Source organism: Choristoneura fumiferana, chromosome Z (assembly GCF_025370935.1).
Source record: "Choristoneura fumiferana chromosome Z, NRCan_CFum_1, whole genome shotgun sequence".
NCBI classification, from domain to species: domain Eukaryota; kingdom Metazoa; phylum Arthropoda; class Insecta; order Lepidoptera; family Tortricidae; genus Choristoneura; species Choristoneura fumiferana.
Genome location: NC_133472.1, coordinates 20,895,196 through 20,913,540, shown reverse-complemented (window position 1 = coordinate 20,913,540; position 18,345 = coordinate 20,895,196). Strand labels below are relative to the sequence as shown.

The following is an 18,345-nucleotide window of genomic DNA, read 5'->3' as shown; positions in this document are numbered from 1 at the left end:
CACATGTTATGTATGATGATGATTATTAAAGTCAAGAGCGTTAAGTTGGAATCCACTTAAGATCAAATATCTGTCAAATATCTTTTGTATGACAATTCAAAGGATTTTTTGACGAAATGGGTCCCAAATTAACGCTCGTGTCCGCACAATCATCTCGTTATACACTACCTAAATACATAAAACAGACAAGACAATGTATACAGTAATCAATGGGTAGAAAGATTATTAGGTGGAAAGATATCGATGGACCAGTCAGTAAAAATAGTTAATATTGGGAACCTTGCGGTTTTGCGTAAATGACTTTAGGAAACCATCGCTGACCATTTTTAATTTTACAGATTTATGATAAAATGTACAGACATCTAAGAAAACGGTCAGTTCTGGTATCTCGCTAGGTGCAGCGGGTCTTACTGATCCATGTCGTATTTTCTTAATAGTGAGCGTGGTGCTCGTGACAGACGACGGTGTACAGGACTCCACTGGTTATCCACAGGAGATCCCTATCAAATTAAATGTTTATGACATGAGATAAAAATACTTTAACGGAACGTTAACCCTACTTAACCGATTTTGTGTCATTTTCTTCCATCCTCCACTTGACTTGTAATTATGTCATGCGATTGATTCTGGTAGAGATGCGCGCAGCAGTGAGATTGTGCGTGAAGCGGCGCGGGCGAGGCGGCGGGCGCGGGCGCTACACGCCGCGGTTGGGCAGCGGCTTGACCTTGTAGATGCGAACAAGCCAGTGCTCGGTGGTGTACGCTTCCTCCAACACGTCCAGGTTGAAGTCCTTGTTGCCGATCTCGGCGCCGCGCACGCGGTCGAAGCCCGGCGGCCGCCCTGCGAGACACAATTAGTAACACATCACTTGAGATCCTTTACAGCGGCAGGATTGATGCGCAAGGTGGTCAGGTAATCAGCTCGAACCTTGTTTATGCACATCATCCGCCAAATGAGCCAAATTTCGTGTTGATCAAGATTTTTGTGAGCAATTATTTTTGTTAAGAGTATAGTATAGGCGGACAGTGTTTTTATGTCTTGTGCCATTGTCTTAGTACTCACCACCTTCAGTGAAGACGAGGCCGAACTTGTAGTAGCTCATCTTGTACATGAGGCAGTTGAGCAGCGTGTGCGAGCCGTCCGCGTCGACGCGGAACTCGCCCGCGGCCGTGTAGTAGTCCGCCTCGCGGATGTGCGCGCCGCGCTCCGTGCTGCCGCCGATGCGCACCATCCACAGGAACTTGTTGATGTCTGCAACACACGCCACGCACAGCTCATGCGACTGACACCCGCTCACTGTTCACCTCACCAGCTCACCACCGACCTAACACAGCCCAACCAGCCCAACCAGCTCTAGGTACAAACAACTAGATATTAACAGAATTTTAGTGGAAGCAGCGGTGTAAATAATATAATGTACATTAAATACCGAACTGGCATGGAGTTCCGAAATATACTATTTACTTTACTCTATAGTGCTTAAATCTGAATGATTAAGTCTAATTGAAATTAAAGGCATTTACTATATTAATTTGAATGCTTTAAAATTACACTATGGGCTTCATTCACAGTCGAGTTCATAAACTTGTGAGCAAAATTTTGATCGAAAGCTCGGCTTTCTATTTTACTCGCAGTTTTTTACAATCGGATAGTCAAGTAGTAGATTGTAAAACGGGGCGAGTTAACAAGCTGCTAGCGAACTCGCTGGTCTGTAACTCGCAAACTAGCCCCGTGTCATCGATGCCATTGGTTAGGATAACATTATAAATTACCGTCGGAAGAGTAGCCGACTAAGCCTCCGAATATGACGAGCACGTAGTCGACGTCCAGCTCGCGCATGATCTCGTAGGCGCGCTCCTCGCCGGACGCCATGGCCTGGCCCACGCGCGAGATGTGTGTGTTGTTCCACGTGTTGTTGTCCACTATCACCGTCCGGTTCGCCATCGCTGTTATCTGGTAGCCGTAATCCCACCATGACATCACTTTGGCGTCCTGCAAAGCAACTTTAGTTTAACTAGCTGTTTTCCGCGGCTTCACCCCCGTTGTATTTTTTCTAAATTTTCTTCCATAAAAACTTTCTCCTGAAAATAACGAACACACACCAAAACACACAACAAAAAAAATAGCGATATCGTTCCAGCCGTTACAGAGTTTTGCACTTAACAACACATTTTGCAATTTATTTTTATTTAAATAGATTTATATAGACTAGTACGCGTGCCTGTATGCGCGTGCGCGTGCGTGTGTGTGTAGTAGTGACATTGTACATCCAACAGTTGAATTGAAATTCCGAGAATATGCTATATTCCCGTGGGAATTCCCGAAAATTACATTGTGGTCTTTATTTATGTTGGATTATAAATAACAGTGTCAAATTTCATGACTTTAATCCTAGCGGTTTACATTTTTTTTCCGATTTCGTGGGGATATCAGGATAACAAAAAGCCTACATGTAATTTCAGACGTCCAGCTATCTACAAACCACACTTCATCAAAATCCGTTTAGCCCTTAGCATGAAGGAGTAACAAACACGTATGCACATACAAACTTTTGCATTTATAATATCCATCACTAATATCCGCCCGGCTTCGCATTGGTATCACTTTAAAAAAAAAAGACAAATGAAAAATACAGATAACAGATAAGTAATCAAAAGTACTTCAAAATTTTCACCTCAATTTCCCCCAAAACTACACCCGCGAAAACTCAAAGTGTGTCACTCTCTATACTTGGCAGCGTATCTATTAAGATAAATAATTTATGTAAATAAATAAATATCATGGGACACTTGACACCAATTGAACTGACCTGTCCCAAACTAAGCAAAGCTTGTACTATGGGTACTAGGCAACGGATAAACATACTCATATAGATAAATACACATACTTAAATATTAAACAAACATTCGTAATATTATTCGTAGTTTAAAAGATTTTAGCGTTTTAGATACAGACAGATCGCGGGTTGACTTAATTTATTATGTAAAGCAAGTAAAGATAAAAAGTAGTATTAGCGTGAGGTGCACCTCGGGCGTGTTCATCTTGAGCCAGGTGTAGGCCTCGCGGAAGTCGTCGAAGATGATGCGCGCGCCGTCGTGCGCGCGCGCCGACAGCACGATGGACGGCGACGAGTACGCCTCCGACGTCACCCACGTGCAGTGGAACACGTACGACACCAGCAGGCAGCCCAGCACGCACACGAACAGCGCGCCCGTCTGCGGGACACCATTCACACTTCAAGTTAGAGCGCCCGGGTTCCAGTACTGGCAGGGGCCGACATTTTTGTCATGCTTATGAATGTCGGTACTCAAGTCACAGATGGTATGTGTAGGTATTTAAATACATTATCTTTACTAGTTCAGTCAGCATTTTTTTAACATTAAACATGGATAATCTTATTTGTTGTATTCTCCTAACGCCCAGTCTTTTATAAAGGACTTATTGTAATTTGAACTTCAAACTCTATCATAAATGACATAAAGTTTGATGTTCATACATCAAAAATTTTATTTGGGCGTTAGGAGGTTATAATCATCTTTGGCAAACGTACAATGTTTATCAAGTGTTCAAGTATTCCGTATTTCAGGATCAGATTCACGAAAAAAAAAATATCTGTACTAAAAAATAAAGTTTTGTAAACTGAAGTTTGGCTTATTTGTCACAAATGTGGAGTTTGCACAATTTATAAAAATAACAACTATTACTTGGAGGGGGCAGAACACTTAGCCTGTTCTGGCACGGCCTTTTAGTCATAATTTCAATCAAATATTCTCTCTGTGGATAATGTTGTTGATTGTACATAGAGTAATACTTTATTGTAACTTACATTGTAATAAATTATGTAGAATTGCTTATTATAAATAAATAAAAATAAAATAAAAATATAGGTTTATGAAAAGGTTATCTTACCTCAGAACGGAAGACTAAGTTGTTCTCATGCTTCTTCTTCTTGTCATGCTTCTCAACTTTAGGCTCGATATCCTTGACGTGGAGGCTGAGCAGGCTGGAGGCGGCCACGCCCGAGACGATGCACATCACGGGCGCCAGCACTAGCATCAGGCGCACCATCACGCCCTGGGGGAACCGCAGCGTCAGTACCGGGATACTCAATAGCTTACGCATACCTCGCTCGCTGTCTATCAGAGAGCAAAGTGTACAAAATCACAGCGCGGAGTCAACGGAATGATAACACTCGACGTTGCATTCCACGCGCTCAAGCTTCTCGATCATCATGTACATTGTTCGTAATACATATTACTACACCAATATAGTGGCTGCTGTCTTTATATTGAGCATTGACATGACATTGACATTGACATGGCCCGTTGTAACATCAGTGTAGAGGATTCGATTTGTAGCATTCAAACATGGCGGATGTAGACAATATCTAATTTTGCTATTTCTGTTTCTTTGGCTAGTTGAAGTATAATTTTGATAGTGTTTTATGGAGCGATTAACCTTAACAGTGAACAGTGATCACAAAATTCTATATTTCTCTCGTGTCTGACATTTTTTAATGCGCAAGTTGTGTCCACGTGGTTTCTGGAATTTTACTATCAAGTTGCAAAAACTACAACCACCGTACAACGTGCCTCTCAAAGAGAGTTTACTTTGATACTGGCGAAATTGTCCTATTAATTAGGACAGAAAAGCCATATTTTAGAAGAGAAGAAGAACATCAGTGTAACGAATTCCTATTTTTCCCAAACCATTTCATGATATTCAGAGAATTATAAATAATACCCATTAACTATACCTTTGAACCTTTATACTATTGAAGTATCTGCAAATTATCAACAAACAATTATATTTTTATTAGTATAAGAATGTATTCTTCTCCTACGATGTCAAAAATGATTCTCAAGGGACACATAAACGTGTGAAACATTCCACTGTCATGTTGTTTCAAAATTATAAAAAGTACGGTCTAAAAAAATTCTTACCGCAAAATAGATGCTGAGAACTCCATAGAGGATGATGAAAATGTTGGCGTCGGTGAGCTTGGTAAAGCAGAAGTAGAGTCCGGCGGGGAACAGGAACACCAGCACTTGCAGATCGAAGTAGAAGGACGACCACGATGTGGGCTGATGCTCGGACACCGACGCTGTACGGAAACGACTTAGGCCGCTTATAGACGTCCGTTGTTTTCACCGGACAACGGCCCGTCTATAAACCGATATCCTTGTATACTTTTACAGGATGGATGTCAACTTCAAGTGTCCGGTACATGTACATACATTCATTGTAAGCCATGCAACACCCTAAGTCCGGCAAAAAAAAAACGGTCCGTTGCCCGGTGAAAATAAAGGACGTCTCCAAGCGGCCAAACGGGCGATACGTCCGGTAGAGTCTATTAATATGGTGTATACCTATACACTGACATGGATGACCGCTCTTTCTCTTTTGTTTGTTTGTATTTTTTTTTCTTTAATTGTATACTATAGTTTTTAAGTATTTTATTTGTGTTTTTAATTATATTATTATGAAAAAATGACTTTCTGCCAAGTTTCTTGCGGCGCATTCTTCTTGGCAATGATGGTCTTTCCGAAAGCGGTGGTAGTTTAAAAAATGACGTGTTAAAGTGCCCATTGCGGCCTATTTACTGAATAAATGATTTGAATTTGAATTTTGAATTTCTTATGCCCCGGACCGGTGTCCGTCGCGCCGAGGGAAGACGGCGATGCATCCGGCGAAATTAAGAGCTTCTGTATACTTGCGTTTTTGCCGGCGGTTTCTCGGCGGAGCGGGAACGCGGCGAGCACGCTGCGGTACCTCCACGATTATGTCGCGTGCGCGCCGCGTTCCCACTCCGCCGGGACAAGTGTCCGGTGCATGTACACACATTCATTGTAAGCCACATTTAACTACGAGACGTTGTTTCCGTCCGTCTCTGTCCGTTCTCCGGAGAGTAAACAACGGATGTCTACAAGCAGCCTTAAGATTACAACATGGCTACACAGTCTCAACAGTACCAATTAACTACTTACTTACTTAGTCATTTCATTCTTTGGCAGTAAGTTATTCTGATTGCAACATTAATGTGCATCCTTGAATGTGTAACATTATAAATGCGAAAGTAAGTTTGTTTACTTTACTTTCACGTTTTAACTATTGAACCAATTTCCATAAAATTTTGCATACATTGGAATACCAGAATAAATAACAGGACACTTTTAGCTTGAAAAAATAAGTTGTTTCCAAGGGTGCGCGATAAACGAATTCTTCGCGGACGAAGTCGCGGAAAACAGCTAGTAATAATAAATCTCTGAAACAACTTACCAATAATAGGAATGTGATTCTTGGCATACGAAGGATCCAGCAGTGAATAGAATCTTCCGGTCCATGGCGAAATTTTTCCTGCATCAAATGAATGAAAATGTACTAAAATCACGCGCATTTTCTTCTTTATTGAACACTACAAAACTAAGAGCACATACTCGTACAACAGGTAATCTTATCGTTTCATAATACTACATACCAGAGCGGCCTTACTAAATGAGCGTTCACTTTCACTAACACATCCAGTCCTTTTTCATCAAACGGTATGAGATAGTGATAGAAAGACATGGTGAGTCCAATAGCAATCAATGCTGTGTTAAGCCCCTGTACACAATGAGCCAATGATGAACAATGGTACTGAGCTGTAGTTTCTTCCAGTGAACCTCATAATTTATGGGTCATAAAAGTCAAGGTCACCCAAATGACAATGAAGTGTTTGTCTATCTCTCTGTCTGTTAGATTTCACGCCTAAACCGCTGAATCTATTTAGATGAATAATGGTATGGAGATAGTTTGAGACCCTGGGAAGGACATAGGATACACAGACAGAAAAATGCACAGTTCTCGCGGGATAGCGATAGACGAATTATGCGTAGATGGAGTCGCGGGCAATAGTTGTTCATAAAACTGATGGCCGTTAGAATCATACAGCACTGCAGGCCTACTACGAAACTCTCTCTGTCGCTCTCGAATTAAATAGTATAAGTGTCAGAGGGACCGCACGACACGAACTTTCGTAGTAGCCCTGCTGGACTGGCGACCGCGTACTGGTAAATATTGCGTGTCTGCGTGATGGGGACCATCAATCAACTAAGTCATCACATCATTTTTAGGGTTCCGTACCCAAAAGGTGCCAACGGGACTCTATTACTGAGACTCCGCTGTCTGTCTGTCTGTCCGTCCGTTCGTCTGTCACAGGGCTCCATCTCTGAAGCCGTAAAAGTTAGACACTTAAAATTTTCACAGATTACCTATGTATTATTGTGGCCGCTATAACAACCAATACTAAAAATAAAGTAAAGTTACAAATTAAAGGGGGTCGTCAAACAAGAAACGTGTTTTTTTTTCCAGCATTTTTTGGTTGCTAGGCGTTATTAGCCGTTGCTAAGGCGACCGAGTCGCCTAGTAACGGGTAGCTATGTCGGTTGAGTATTTACCTTTAAGTTTGCGATTTTAATGATGTTTTATAAAAGCTTCGATACTATAATATAGTGACTGTCTGATTGTGTGGTTTATTCGTTTTTGTGCAAAATTAATAAAGCAATTTATGAACCATAAACCTCAATGAAGCCAACTTTGATAAAGCGATTTTTTTAGCTGCGCGCGGCGCATTGCGGGCAATGGTTTCAGAAGCAAACAGCCAGAACCAAAGAGGATGAGAATTCAAATTGCTTTTTATTCGAAATACTTGCACAAGTGCTTACATTTCGGCGATATTTTAAGAAGCTTTTCTTTAGCTTGTCCTGTTTATTTATTGTTTGTTTGGGTCAAATCTTGGAAGCTAAATTTGACCCACTTCCAATGGTCCGATCGACTTGAATTTTGGCATACGTATGTAAATTTGGTGACAATACAATAATCTGGTAGTGACATCTTGGTGGTCCTGCCAGCATCGTGTCTGCAGGAGGAAACTCCACAATAGTTAATATTCCGACTTGAAATTTGGTACAGATATGTAGTTTAGACGACAATGCAAGTACAGTCAACAAAAAGTACATTCGGCAAAAAAAGCTTGTATTAAAAATGAAATTTTTAACAAAAACTTATTACAAGCATTATATTTATTTGCAGTGTAATGTAACTATGTTTGTTCGGGTGGAATCTTTAAACTCAAATTTGAAGTGGATATCTTCAACCGATTGAGCTGAAATTTTACACGCATGTATAAATCCAATGACAATGTAATATTATTATAACATGGAGTTGATCTGATGATAAAGCTAGCGGGTGCCCGTAGAAACTCTGTGATAAACGACACGACCGCATCGAGTTTGGACTCGTTTGTCTTCTTGACGAGTACTTTAGTAACCAGGGGCATAAAGTAGGGTAGGTGTTCGTCAAGAGCTGTGGAGTGTTTAGACATAAAATACTTAATTTTGCTTTTGTATTTTATTTCCTCGTAATGTGATGAAAACCATTGTATGTATCACGGGCAGTAAAGGGATTACAAACTCGAGTCATTAAAAGCTTCTAATAGACTATCGTTAGTAATACGTTCCTACGGCCCATTTAATGCACAATGTACTATTTTAGTACCCCCTTTGTCACACTGACTGATTGCTGCGAAAATTTCAATTATTTTGTCCCTGTGTCCCAAACCGCCTGTTACGTAATTTACGGATGCTCCCATAGTACAAAACCGATCGCTGTGGCGACCTCTACGAAAGAGTTATGTTATGTCTTGCAGTGGAGTGATATGATGGTGATTTGTCAGTTTACCGGTGATGGTGAGCGCGACGAGCGCGGTGCCGAGCGTGGCGAGCAGCGTGGTGAGCAGCGCCTTGAACAGCAGCTCGAAGTTGGCGGGCGACAGCCGCGCGCGCAGGTACTGCGCGAACGCGTACAGCTGGCACAGCCCGAACACTCCCAGGGCCTGCGCGGGACACGCTTTCATGGTCAATAGTTAGCTGGTTCAGTTATACGAGTACGTAGTAAAAATCTGCGATGGAAGAGAGGGGTGTCAGCATTCGCGTGTTCATGTCAGGGCCACGAAAGCGAGTCCGTTTGACTAACAAATCTAGTGCCCGGATTATTTTGAAATTTCGTACAGACGTCGACATGATGCACGAAAAGTATTCTTGATAGGTAGGTATACTCTTTGATGCTATAACGGCTAGTCGGTTTTGAATGATATTTGGTATATAAATATACAGCTGGATCACAAGATAAGGACACTAATATTATAAATGAGAAAATAACTCTAACCACCGCTACCTCTTCCAGATTAAACCACTGAACAGATTTTGATGAAATTTGATATGGAAGTACCTATGTACTTTCATATCATTTGAGACTGAGAAGGACATAAGATATGTAATATAACTAGCAATGCGCCCCGACTTCGAGTGGGTGTAGTTTTGGGGAAAGGGAACAGAAAAATGTGTACTGTATTTGATTACAGTGCTTCATTTTTTCACATATTCCTTTTCGAAGTGGCACTCGTGCTCAGTCTGTGCGGGGAGCTAGTAAATGTAATATGTGAGTGTACCAGCATGTGCTCGGAGCTCTGCACGGGTTGGAAGCCGACGAAGGAGATCTGCATGGAGAGGATGGTGCCGACGCAGTAGAGCGCGCTGTAGGCCACGTACACGCGCGGCGAGAAGCGGCCCAGCAGCAGCAGCGCCAGCACGTGCAGCGGGATCAGGTTGATCAGGAACACGTAGCCCCCCCACGACGACACCTGCCACGATAACTGCGTGTAGCCTCCATAAATCACAACTATGAGGGCTATCGTTTTGTGTCTCACTAGATGGCGCACTGTTGCGTGAGTTTTTAAAGTATGGATTTCAAAGTCTGTTATTACGGGCGTGAAAACAAAGTTTAGATTAAAATCATATTTACCACAGACATTCATTGCCCCGGAACGCATATTTGCCATAATTAATTTCAGATATTGCAAAATATTCACAAAATTATTCTAATTATAAATAAACCCGCGTAGCTCCCCCAAAAACTATGAGATTTGACATTTCGGAGACCTCACGCTACACTAGCGCCTCTAGTGGCGAATTCATACGCGATAGCCCTCATTAGTGAACCATTTATGAGTACCACTTTTTTTTTAAAGCTGAGCGTCCACTGGATCGGAATCGGCGCGTACGCACCGTGCGAAGCGGGCGGATTTGTTGCTTTATCTAGATTTCTATGGCGCAGAAATACCGATCCAGTGCACGCAGTACCATAGAAATCTATATGTCGGCGGCCGATCGTAAAATCCGCCAGATCACGAAATTCCTAGGCATATCGTGAAACGCCGCCATTTCATGATATGCCTAAACGTTGGCCAGGCATATCACGATGTGCCTGAGAATTAATACGGCAGATCGATTAGAGCAACGCATTCGTCGATATTCCTAGCTCTATACCGGGCACATAGTAAAATAGTTTCTTTTTTGGCCACTGGTGGCGCTGCGTATGCAATGGCGGCCGTGACCAGCTGACCGGTCGTGTTTGTTTAGCGCGTGAAAAATGTCGGCGTCGCAACAAAATGATCCTTAAACCGAAACTAGTGATTGAATTCAAAATAGAAGTGCAAAAGAAGCTTTTGAACATCAGCTCCGTTCTTTTTATGTGAATCAAACGGATTCTGTGCACAATATGAAAAAAACCATGGACGTCTGCCCGTATTTTAGAGGTTAGTATTTTGTTGATAAATAAAGTATTCACTAGTTGTTATTTATTTATATAGAAAAAATTAGGTACGACGAGCGAAGCGAGGAGTGGTTAGTATTAATCGTGATCATGACGCACGAGCCGAGCGAGCGAAGCGAGCGTGCCGCGGCAGCGGCCGGCGAAGTGCCAGAACCGATATGGCGGCGTTTCATGATATGCCTAGGAATTTCATGATCTGCCTAAACTGGCTAAATCATGAAATGGCGGCGCTTCATGATATGCCTAGGAATTTCATGACCTGCCTAAACGTCACTAGGCAAATCGCTAAACGGTGAGTTTTGAACGATATGGCGGATGTCCCTTAGCCAATTCATGAAATGGCGGCATTTCACGATATGCCTAGGAATTTCGTGATCTGGCGGATTTTACGATCGGCCGCCGACATATACAAACAAAGTAATAAATCCGTCCGCTTCGTACGGCTTGATTCCAATGCAGTGGACGCGTAGCTTTATTCCCCATAGGGGATTTTGCCATTCCGGTTTGAAGAATTATGGTGATATGTGCACTTTTATTTTTCATAAAAAATGAGTGGTTTTAATAGCCATACACATACAATAAAACTTTTATCATCACATTCGCTTGACGTTGGGCGACCCAATCAGAGTGCAAGTGGAATAATGACTACAGTACTGCAGTTTAGTGAAATTTCTTTCAAACAAATTATAATTACAAGTGTAAAAAAAATACCAGTGTCAGTTAAGCTTACGGTTTCATTGCTGGGTCATCATTTGAGTTTATATTCCGTTTGATTTTTGTCGACATGGTAAAAGATTCTGTTACAATTTCCAGGGTATCTAGTAGATAAGATACGTCTAGGAAATAATCGAAAGTGTTTTAAAATTCTACAGCCTATTCATAAAAAAATGTGACCACGAATAATGACCCTGCTGTCGGTTTTGAGACCTTGGGACCATAGGGTCCCAGCACACACAAACTAATTATAAAAGTGTAAAAGCACCTGGTCGATACTACTGGAGACTAAAGGGCTGGTAGCTATCTTTCTCAATGAATTATTCGCTGGGTGCGCGATGACAGCGCCAACTAGCGGTTATAATTACGGCGGACTTTTAAATCCATTCTCGTCCATCGTCTATCCTTGTCCATCGTCCATCGTCCATCATCCATTCTAGTCCATCTTCTATCATCTATCATCCATCATCTATCGTCCATTCTCGTTCATCGTTCATAGTCCTTCGTCCGTTCTCGTCCATCGTCCATCCTTGTCCGTCATCCATCGTTTATCGACCATTCTAGTCCATCTTCCATAGTCTATTCTTTATCGTCCATAGTCCATCGTCCATTCTCGTCCATCGCTCATTCTTGTCCATCGTCCATTCTCGCCCATCGTCCATTCTCGTCCATCGTTCATTGTCCATCCTTGTCCATCGTTCATCGTCCTTCGCCCATCGTCCATTCTCGTCCGGCGTTTATTCTCGTCCATCGTCCATCCCTCACCGTCCATCGTTCATTCTCGTCAAACGACCATCGTCCTTCGTCCATCCTCGTCCATCGTCCATCCCTCACCGTCCATCGTTCATTCTCGTCAAACGACCATCGTCCTTCGTCCATCCTCGTCCATCGTCCATCCTTGTCCATCATTCATCGTCCATTGTCCATTCTCGTCCATCGACCATCTTCATCCTCGCCCATCGTCCTTCGTCCATCCTTTTCCATCGTCCATTGCGTCCATTCTCTCCTCCATCCACATCCTCATCTCATACACTTACACACACACACACACACACACACAACACACACACACACACACACACACACATATAATTTAAAAAACGTGACTGAATTTGCAACATTTTCGATTTTTCTGTGACTATATAGGCTAAAAACGAATTAAATTTAAAATTTGGAGCTTGTGCGTCTGCTAGAAGTACCTTAGAATTATGATGATCGTGAGTCAGTGAGTAGGTATGTCAGTGACAAAACTGAGGAACTTTAGCATGTAATAGCTGTAAATCTACATGTTCAAATTGAATGTTATTGATAATATATTTAAGTCCCATTAGGCCCTATAGGTACCTGAAAATTCAGGGTTAGCTTTACCCATAACAAAATTACAGGATGTTGAAAATAGCCTGAATGGGTTCGAGAAAAGTATGGTACGGCCGTGCCTTTGTTTTTGTTTTGCTCGACTTGGCGGGGGCACTAAATATAAATATTTTTGTGTGTAAATAATAACAGACTTTGTAGGCCTTAAAACTAGCAAGTCAAGTGGCGGTGCGGACTATTGCGGCTTTACGGACTTTAGCGAGCATCATACATCGAAGTCGGCTCCATTGAGGTATGTTGTTCATGAATTGTTCTTTAGACATAATGCTGCATAGAATAACCAATAAGCCACGGCATTGGTAACCGTCACTATTCGTAGGTTAATTAACACATATTATTATTATAATGAAGTATTGATTATCAACTAATATTATTATAATGTTGCATGAGGTTGCCGTAAAAAAAAACTCAAACTTAAAAGATACATAAAAAATCATAAGTCTTAAAAAATAATATTGCGATTGTAGGAATATTTTAATTTAAAGTGATTTTTGGCATATTTAGGGGCTGTTTCACCATCCATTGATTAGTGTTAACCGACGGTTAAATGTGATGCCGTCTCTGTTTGTTTGGTTCTAATAGACGGAGACGGCATCACATTTAACCGTCGGTTAACGCTAATCAATGGATGGTGAAACAGCCCCTTGAACTGTTAAAATTTCAATATATTGTCATCTCAGGACAATCAAAGGACTCCAAACATCAGGATTCTTAAAGGTATTCAACAGAAGTTCCGTTCTAATTTAATTTAAGATAATCTCGAAGACATCAAAAAATAATTTCCATGCTAAATTTCATACACCTAATTGAGTTTAATGGTTTAAGCGTTAAGGGGTGACAGACAGACACACGGAAATACTTTCGCATTTATAATACATATTAATGAGGATATTCGCTATGCAGCTTAAGCACGTAATGCAGTAATTGAATAGATATACCTGTGTCAATGCATATCAAACTTGCAGTCTTCCAAAAGTGTTACTGCGTTTTGAGCTGTATCTGTTGTAGACACACAGTGAAATTTTCCCGTATTTAGGCCATTTGGATATGCATATAAACAATAAAGGGTACATACATACAATTATTAGAACTGTTAAACATCATATTAGAAATTTTATATTTAAAAGTCTGCCTTAACCAATGAATGGCTGATTAAAGCAGTAAGAATAAGTATAAACTATAATTATAAATGTTAAACGAAAAAATATATGTTTGGTTAATAGTCACACTCATTATTTCTTTTTCATTACACATAGGTAGAAATAAGCTGCAATGTTTTGAAAAAATAAAGTTTCTGTGAATTTGTATGAAATAGCAAAATCTGAATGTGCACCATACACTTATTCAGGGTGAAAAATTTCATCTTTATGATCTATGATTGGATTTGAAGACTATTTCCATTATTAGCAATAGTCTTATTTCAGATTTAATTAACCAAGCCAATCAGGAACATTCTCAATTTTCGCATTATAAAGCTTACGACACACATGACATGGTGAACAAATCAAGTGTCATATTTTATTAACATTTTCATATTGGTTTGTGGCAATGAATCCTGATAATAGCAAGGCAATTGGCCTCAACCATTCAAATATCTGTTTCCCTGAAATAATATTATTATCATATTTAACCCAAAACTGTGACCCTCTGCTGGGCAAAGGCTTCTTCTCTTGACTTCCACATCTCCCTATCCAGAGCTATATTAGGCCATAATAAATAATATACATACACCATGTTTTTTTTTTTTGTTAACCTATGTTAAACCATCCATTGAAATTGACGGATGGCTTAGTTAAATCAGAGAAACTTTACTTCATAATAAATTTTTTGACCTATGAGAATTTTATTGTACAGTCACCTGCAAAAATATCTGACCCGTCCTACCGGCCCTAGAAATAGAGTCGTATCAGATATTTATACACGCCTTATTGTGTCAAATACTGGTGCTGGTGACTGTACATAACCACTCACATGCTTTTGGCAACTCTAGTTCCCTGTCAAAGCTCTTATTTTGTTAATGAACAGAGTTCAACTCCAAAATCAAAGCATGAGAGTAGATAATAATAATTATCGAGTTCACATTCACATCCATTTTAAAGATCAAATTGTGAAAATTCCAAAACACTTTAGTTACAACTTACAAACTTTAAAGAAGTTAATTTTAAATCAGTCATCAAGGAACTATTACATTGTTTAGAGCATACTCCATTATTTTAATTCTTGATTATCTTTTAAAGAGTAAGAGTTAGGCCACAAGTGCCTCAGAGAAAATAAATTAATTTGACCTGTAGAATGTTTCCTCAAGGTCAACAGAAATCAAAAATAACATTGTGTATATACATAAAAATAAATGCATGCAACACTTTATAATAATTATTGTAATTGTACAAAGAAAAAGACATTTCTTATTAAATTTTAATTTCAGTAACTTATTTTTTTGACTAACCATGTAAAAGTATGCTAGAGCGGTCATAGTAGCCCACAGCAAGGTTCCAGTGTTAACTGCTTTAATCCAGAAGTAGTATGTGAGCAGCATGCAGAATATAGCAATGCCTTCATTGTCATAGCTCCCAGCCACAGACCGGCTTATATAGCCAGGGACAATAGCGATCATGGCAGCTGCCACTAAGCCTGCTCCTTCATCCTTAAAAAAAAACACGAATTATTACTAACTATTACAATGGACAACAGTTAAATTATAATCTGAAAAATATGTATTACCTTTAGTTCCTTTGTCAAAAGGTATGTAACAATAGTTGTGAGTGAAGAGAAGAATGGTGCAAGGAACACACACACATTTCTAATGTCAATAGTAATATTCATGAACTGCATAATGTTGTACAGTGTGGTGGATGTGACCATCAGACCTGGGTAGATGGTACCTGGGGATGAAAATAATAGTAAAAAAGCATGTTACAGTAGCAGATCAAAAAATTATAAACTTTAAATTGCAAGACCTGCAACGAAAATCTAAGGCTTTCTTTCATTATTATTAGTCAATTATTTATAACTGAACAAATATTGAAATACAGTCATTCACACTCTTAAATGATTAACTAAATAACCCAATTAAATATGACATAAGGCCTACAAATGGTCAGTTAAGTGTGTCCATCAAATAAACATGACCACTTTTTTTATTTACCAACTACAGATATTAATGACAGTCCACATATAAAGTATTTTTATAATTCTTATTCTGGGGAATTATAATAAAAAAAATATTACACTAAATTTGATGTTTTTTCCTGGTATCATTTGTAGCAATGAATTTTTATTACCAAGGAGCAGAATTTGTCATAGCAAAAATATTTCAGTAATTAATAAAACAGGAAATAGTAATTACTTTTAAAATAGTGCTTTTTAAGTAAGTTACAATTAAAATATAAAGAGCTTGAGCTGCTTTAAATTAACTTTACATTTAGAGCAGTATATCATTGGCAAATCTTCATTGTAAATAAGTAAGGGATGTTTTTTAATCCATTTGTCAATCGTTTTTCTTTTAGGATTAACCATTTTAATAACACAGAAATGACTAAGAAAAACTCAAGCAACATAAATGTATATGTGACACTGACATTGACACAATTTATTTTATTTTAATATGGAGATGAAAGTCGCTTATCAGAGGTCAAATTTTACAGAATATTGTTACAAGGCGATAACAAGAAGAGTCGATTCGATAACATCGATAACTGGAATAGTCGATAAAACTTATGTTCAATCCCTTTGATTTTTGATTTTGCTATGAGAAATTCCGTTCCTTGTTTTTACTATCACTAATTAAAATAAATTCAAATTAACATCTACACAAAATAACAAAAAAATAGAAATTAATAAAATAATAAAATGAAATGAATTAAAAATAAAATTACAATTTCAAATTAAATAACACTAAATAAAAGGTATTTCTAGTTATGCTGATCAAGCAAAACTGAACATTTTAATGAAACACACACACACACACACACACACACAAATCACATCCTGTATGCACATGAAATTGCAATCCCATAAAGCACAGAAACATCATTTGCACCAAAAGGTTTAATGTTATTAAAATTTAAATGGATATTTGGAAAAACAGAATGGAACAACCACTCACCACCAATAATGCGACCAAGAGGATACCATGCTCTGTCATCAAACCAGTTGTGGAACTTGTAAAAGCCTTCTTCAGTGAGGTACCTTGTTGTTCTGTAGTTGAAGTAAGGATCAAATTCATGGATAACACTCTCAAAGCGTAATACGGAGAACAGACGTGTAGCAAAGGCTGAAAGTAAAAAAAAGATCAGGGGTATTCAATTTTTAATTAATAAAATTACGAAATAGGGGTTATTTTAATTTTTATATACATTTAATATTAACAAGCTGCCAAGCTCGGTCAATTGACATGGTGGCAGCTGCATATTATAAGGAAGCCATTGTATTAATAAAACACATCAATTTTTAGCAAATAATGATATAATTATATTAAAACAACATGGTGGCCATCATTCAGCCGCCATTATCTCTCACAGCGTTAGCACATAGTTTTAATTTCCATTAACTTCTTCCTTTGTCAAAATGGAAAAAGCGAATGAAAATTATAACTACCTGCTAACGCAGCTTTAACGGTGTGCAATTTTTGGTCTTCACCAAATACACCAGATACAGGCGAAATTGTCCAGATCGACTGGGCTATATTTTTAGAAAACAAAAGTTACAATATAAATATTTCTATTTAGAATAGTACTTCTCATGAAATTAAAATTGATATTATTTTAGTTTGTTGGTCACTATTATTTTGTTGTACTACAATGCGTCCATCTAAAATGCATCTAGGCGACTCCCTACAGTAAGTAAAACAGTGCTAGTGGTGTAGAAAAGATTGAATGCCAAGAAAATGCTTACATAAAATCGCTGCCATTGACAAAACAGCCAATTTTATAAAAGTAAGTTGCTTATCAGAGGAAAGGTGGGGCAGCTTTGCCTTCGTTTGGGGCTCCGCAGTCATCTTGATGATGTTCACAACTTCAAGCTTTTAGTGATAAATTTCACATAAAGGATACATATATAGTAAATTCAAGTCAGTTATTCGCCGGCAACCTAATATACTCGGTTTCTTCTGCAGGCAGGCACCGACGCGAATTGACAGATCCCGGGCGGCGTGGCAAGAATTGTTGCTAGCTCACAATAAAATACTGTAACCTCTGACGTGTATCAGCTACAAAAAACATCCACATCATTGGATTTAATTTTTTTACTTCGAATGCACCTGATTAAATTAACATAATATGAAATGAAATGTATCATTCGATTGTTAATCAGACTTTTAAATCAGAAAAATTATTTATTCCAGTCATAGATATTAAGCGTATATCACATTGTTATGCCGAGCAACCCTTGAAAAGTACTCTGCAAGGCTACTACGAAACTCGTAAGTTCGTGTCGTGCGGTCCCTCTCGCTCTCGTATCAAACAGTGTAAGTGTCAGAGGGATCGTACGACACGAACTTCGAGTTTCGAGTTTCGGAGTAGCCCAGCTGTTCTGTGCCCTAGAAGCAAGCCTACTCGACTCGTAGGGAAGGAAATGTTAGAGCGAGCCACAGAAAGTCTATCACATTCT

General features: G+C 39.2%; 1 protein-coding gene across 1 annotated transcript; it reads right to left on the bottom strand.

The window, feature by feature from the left end:
• Window positions 1–486: 486 nt before the first annotated feature.
• On the bottom strand, window positions 487–17,914 carry Stt3A (catalytic subunit 3A of the oligosaccharyltransferase complex). Its single transcript, XM_074092605.1, has 13 exons — window positions 17,632–17,914; window positions 16,844–17,011; window positions 15,460–15,620; window positions 15,185–15,382; window positions 9,488–9,679; window positions 8,719–8,872; window positions 6,280–6,357; window positions 4,944–5,104; window positions 3,910–4,074; window positions 3,027–3,215; window positions 1,773–1,992; window positions 1,063–1,251; window positions 487–840 (listed from the first exon to the last, which is right to left on the bottom strand). Exons 1-13 carry the CDS (start codon window positions 17,732–17,734, stop codon window positions 695–697), a joined length of 2,124 nt encoding a protein of 707 aa, XP_073948706.1. The 5' UTR covers window positions 17,735–17,914; the 3' UTR covers window positions 487–694.
• Window positions 17,915–18,345: the final 431 nt, after the last annotated feature.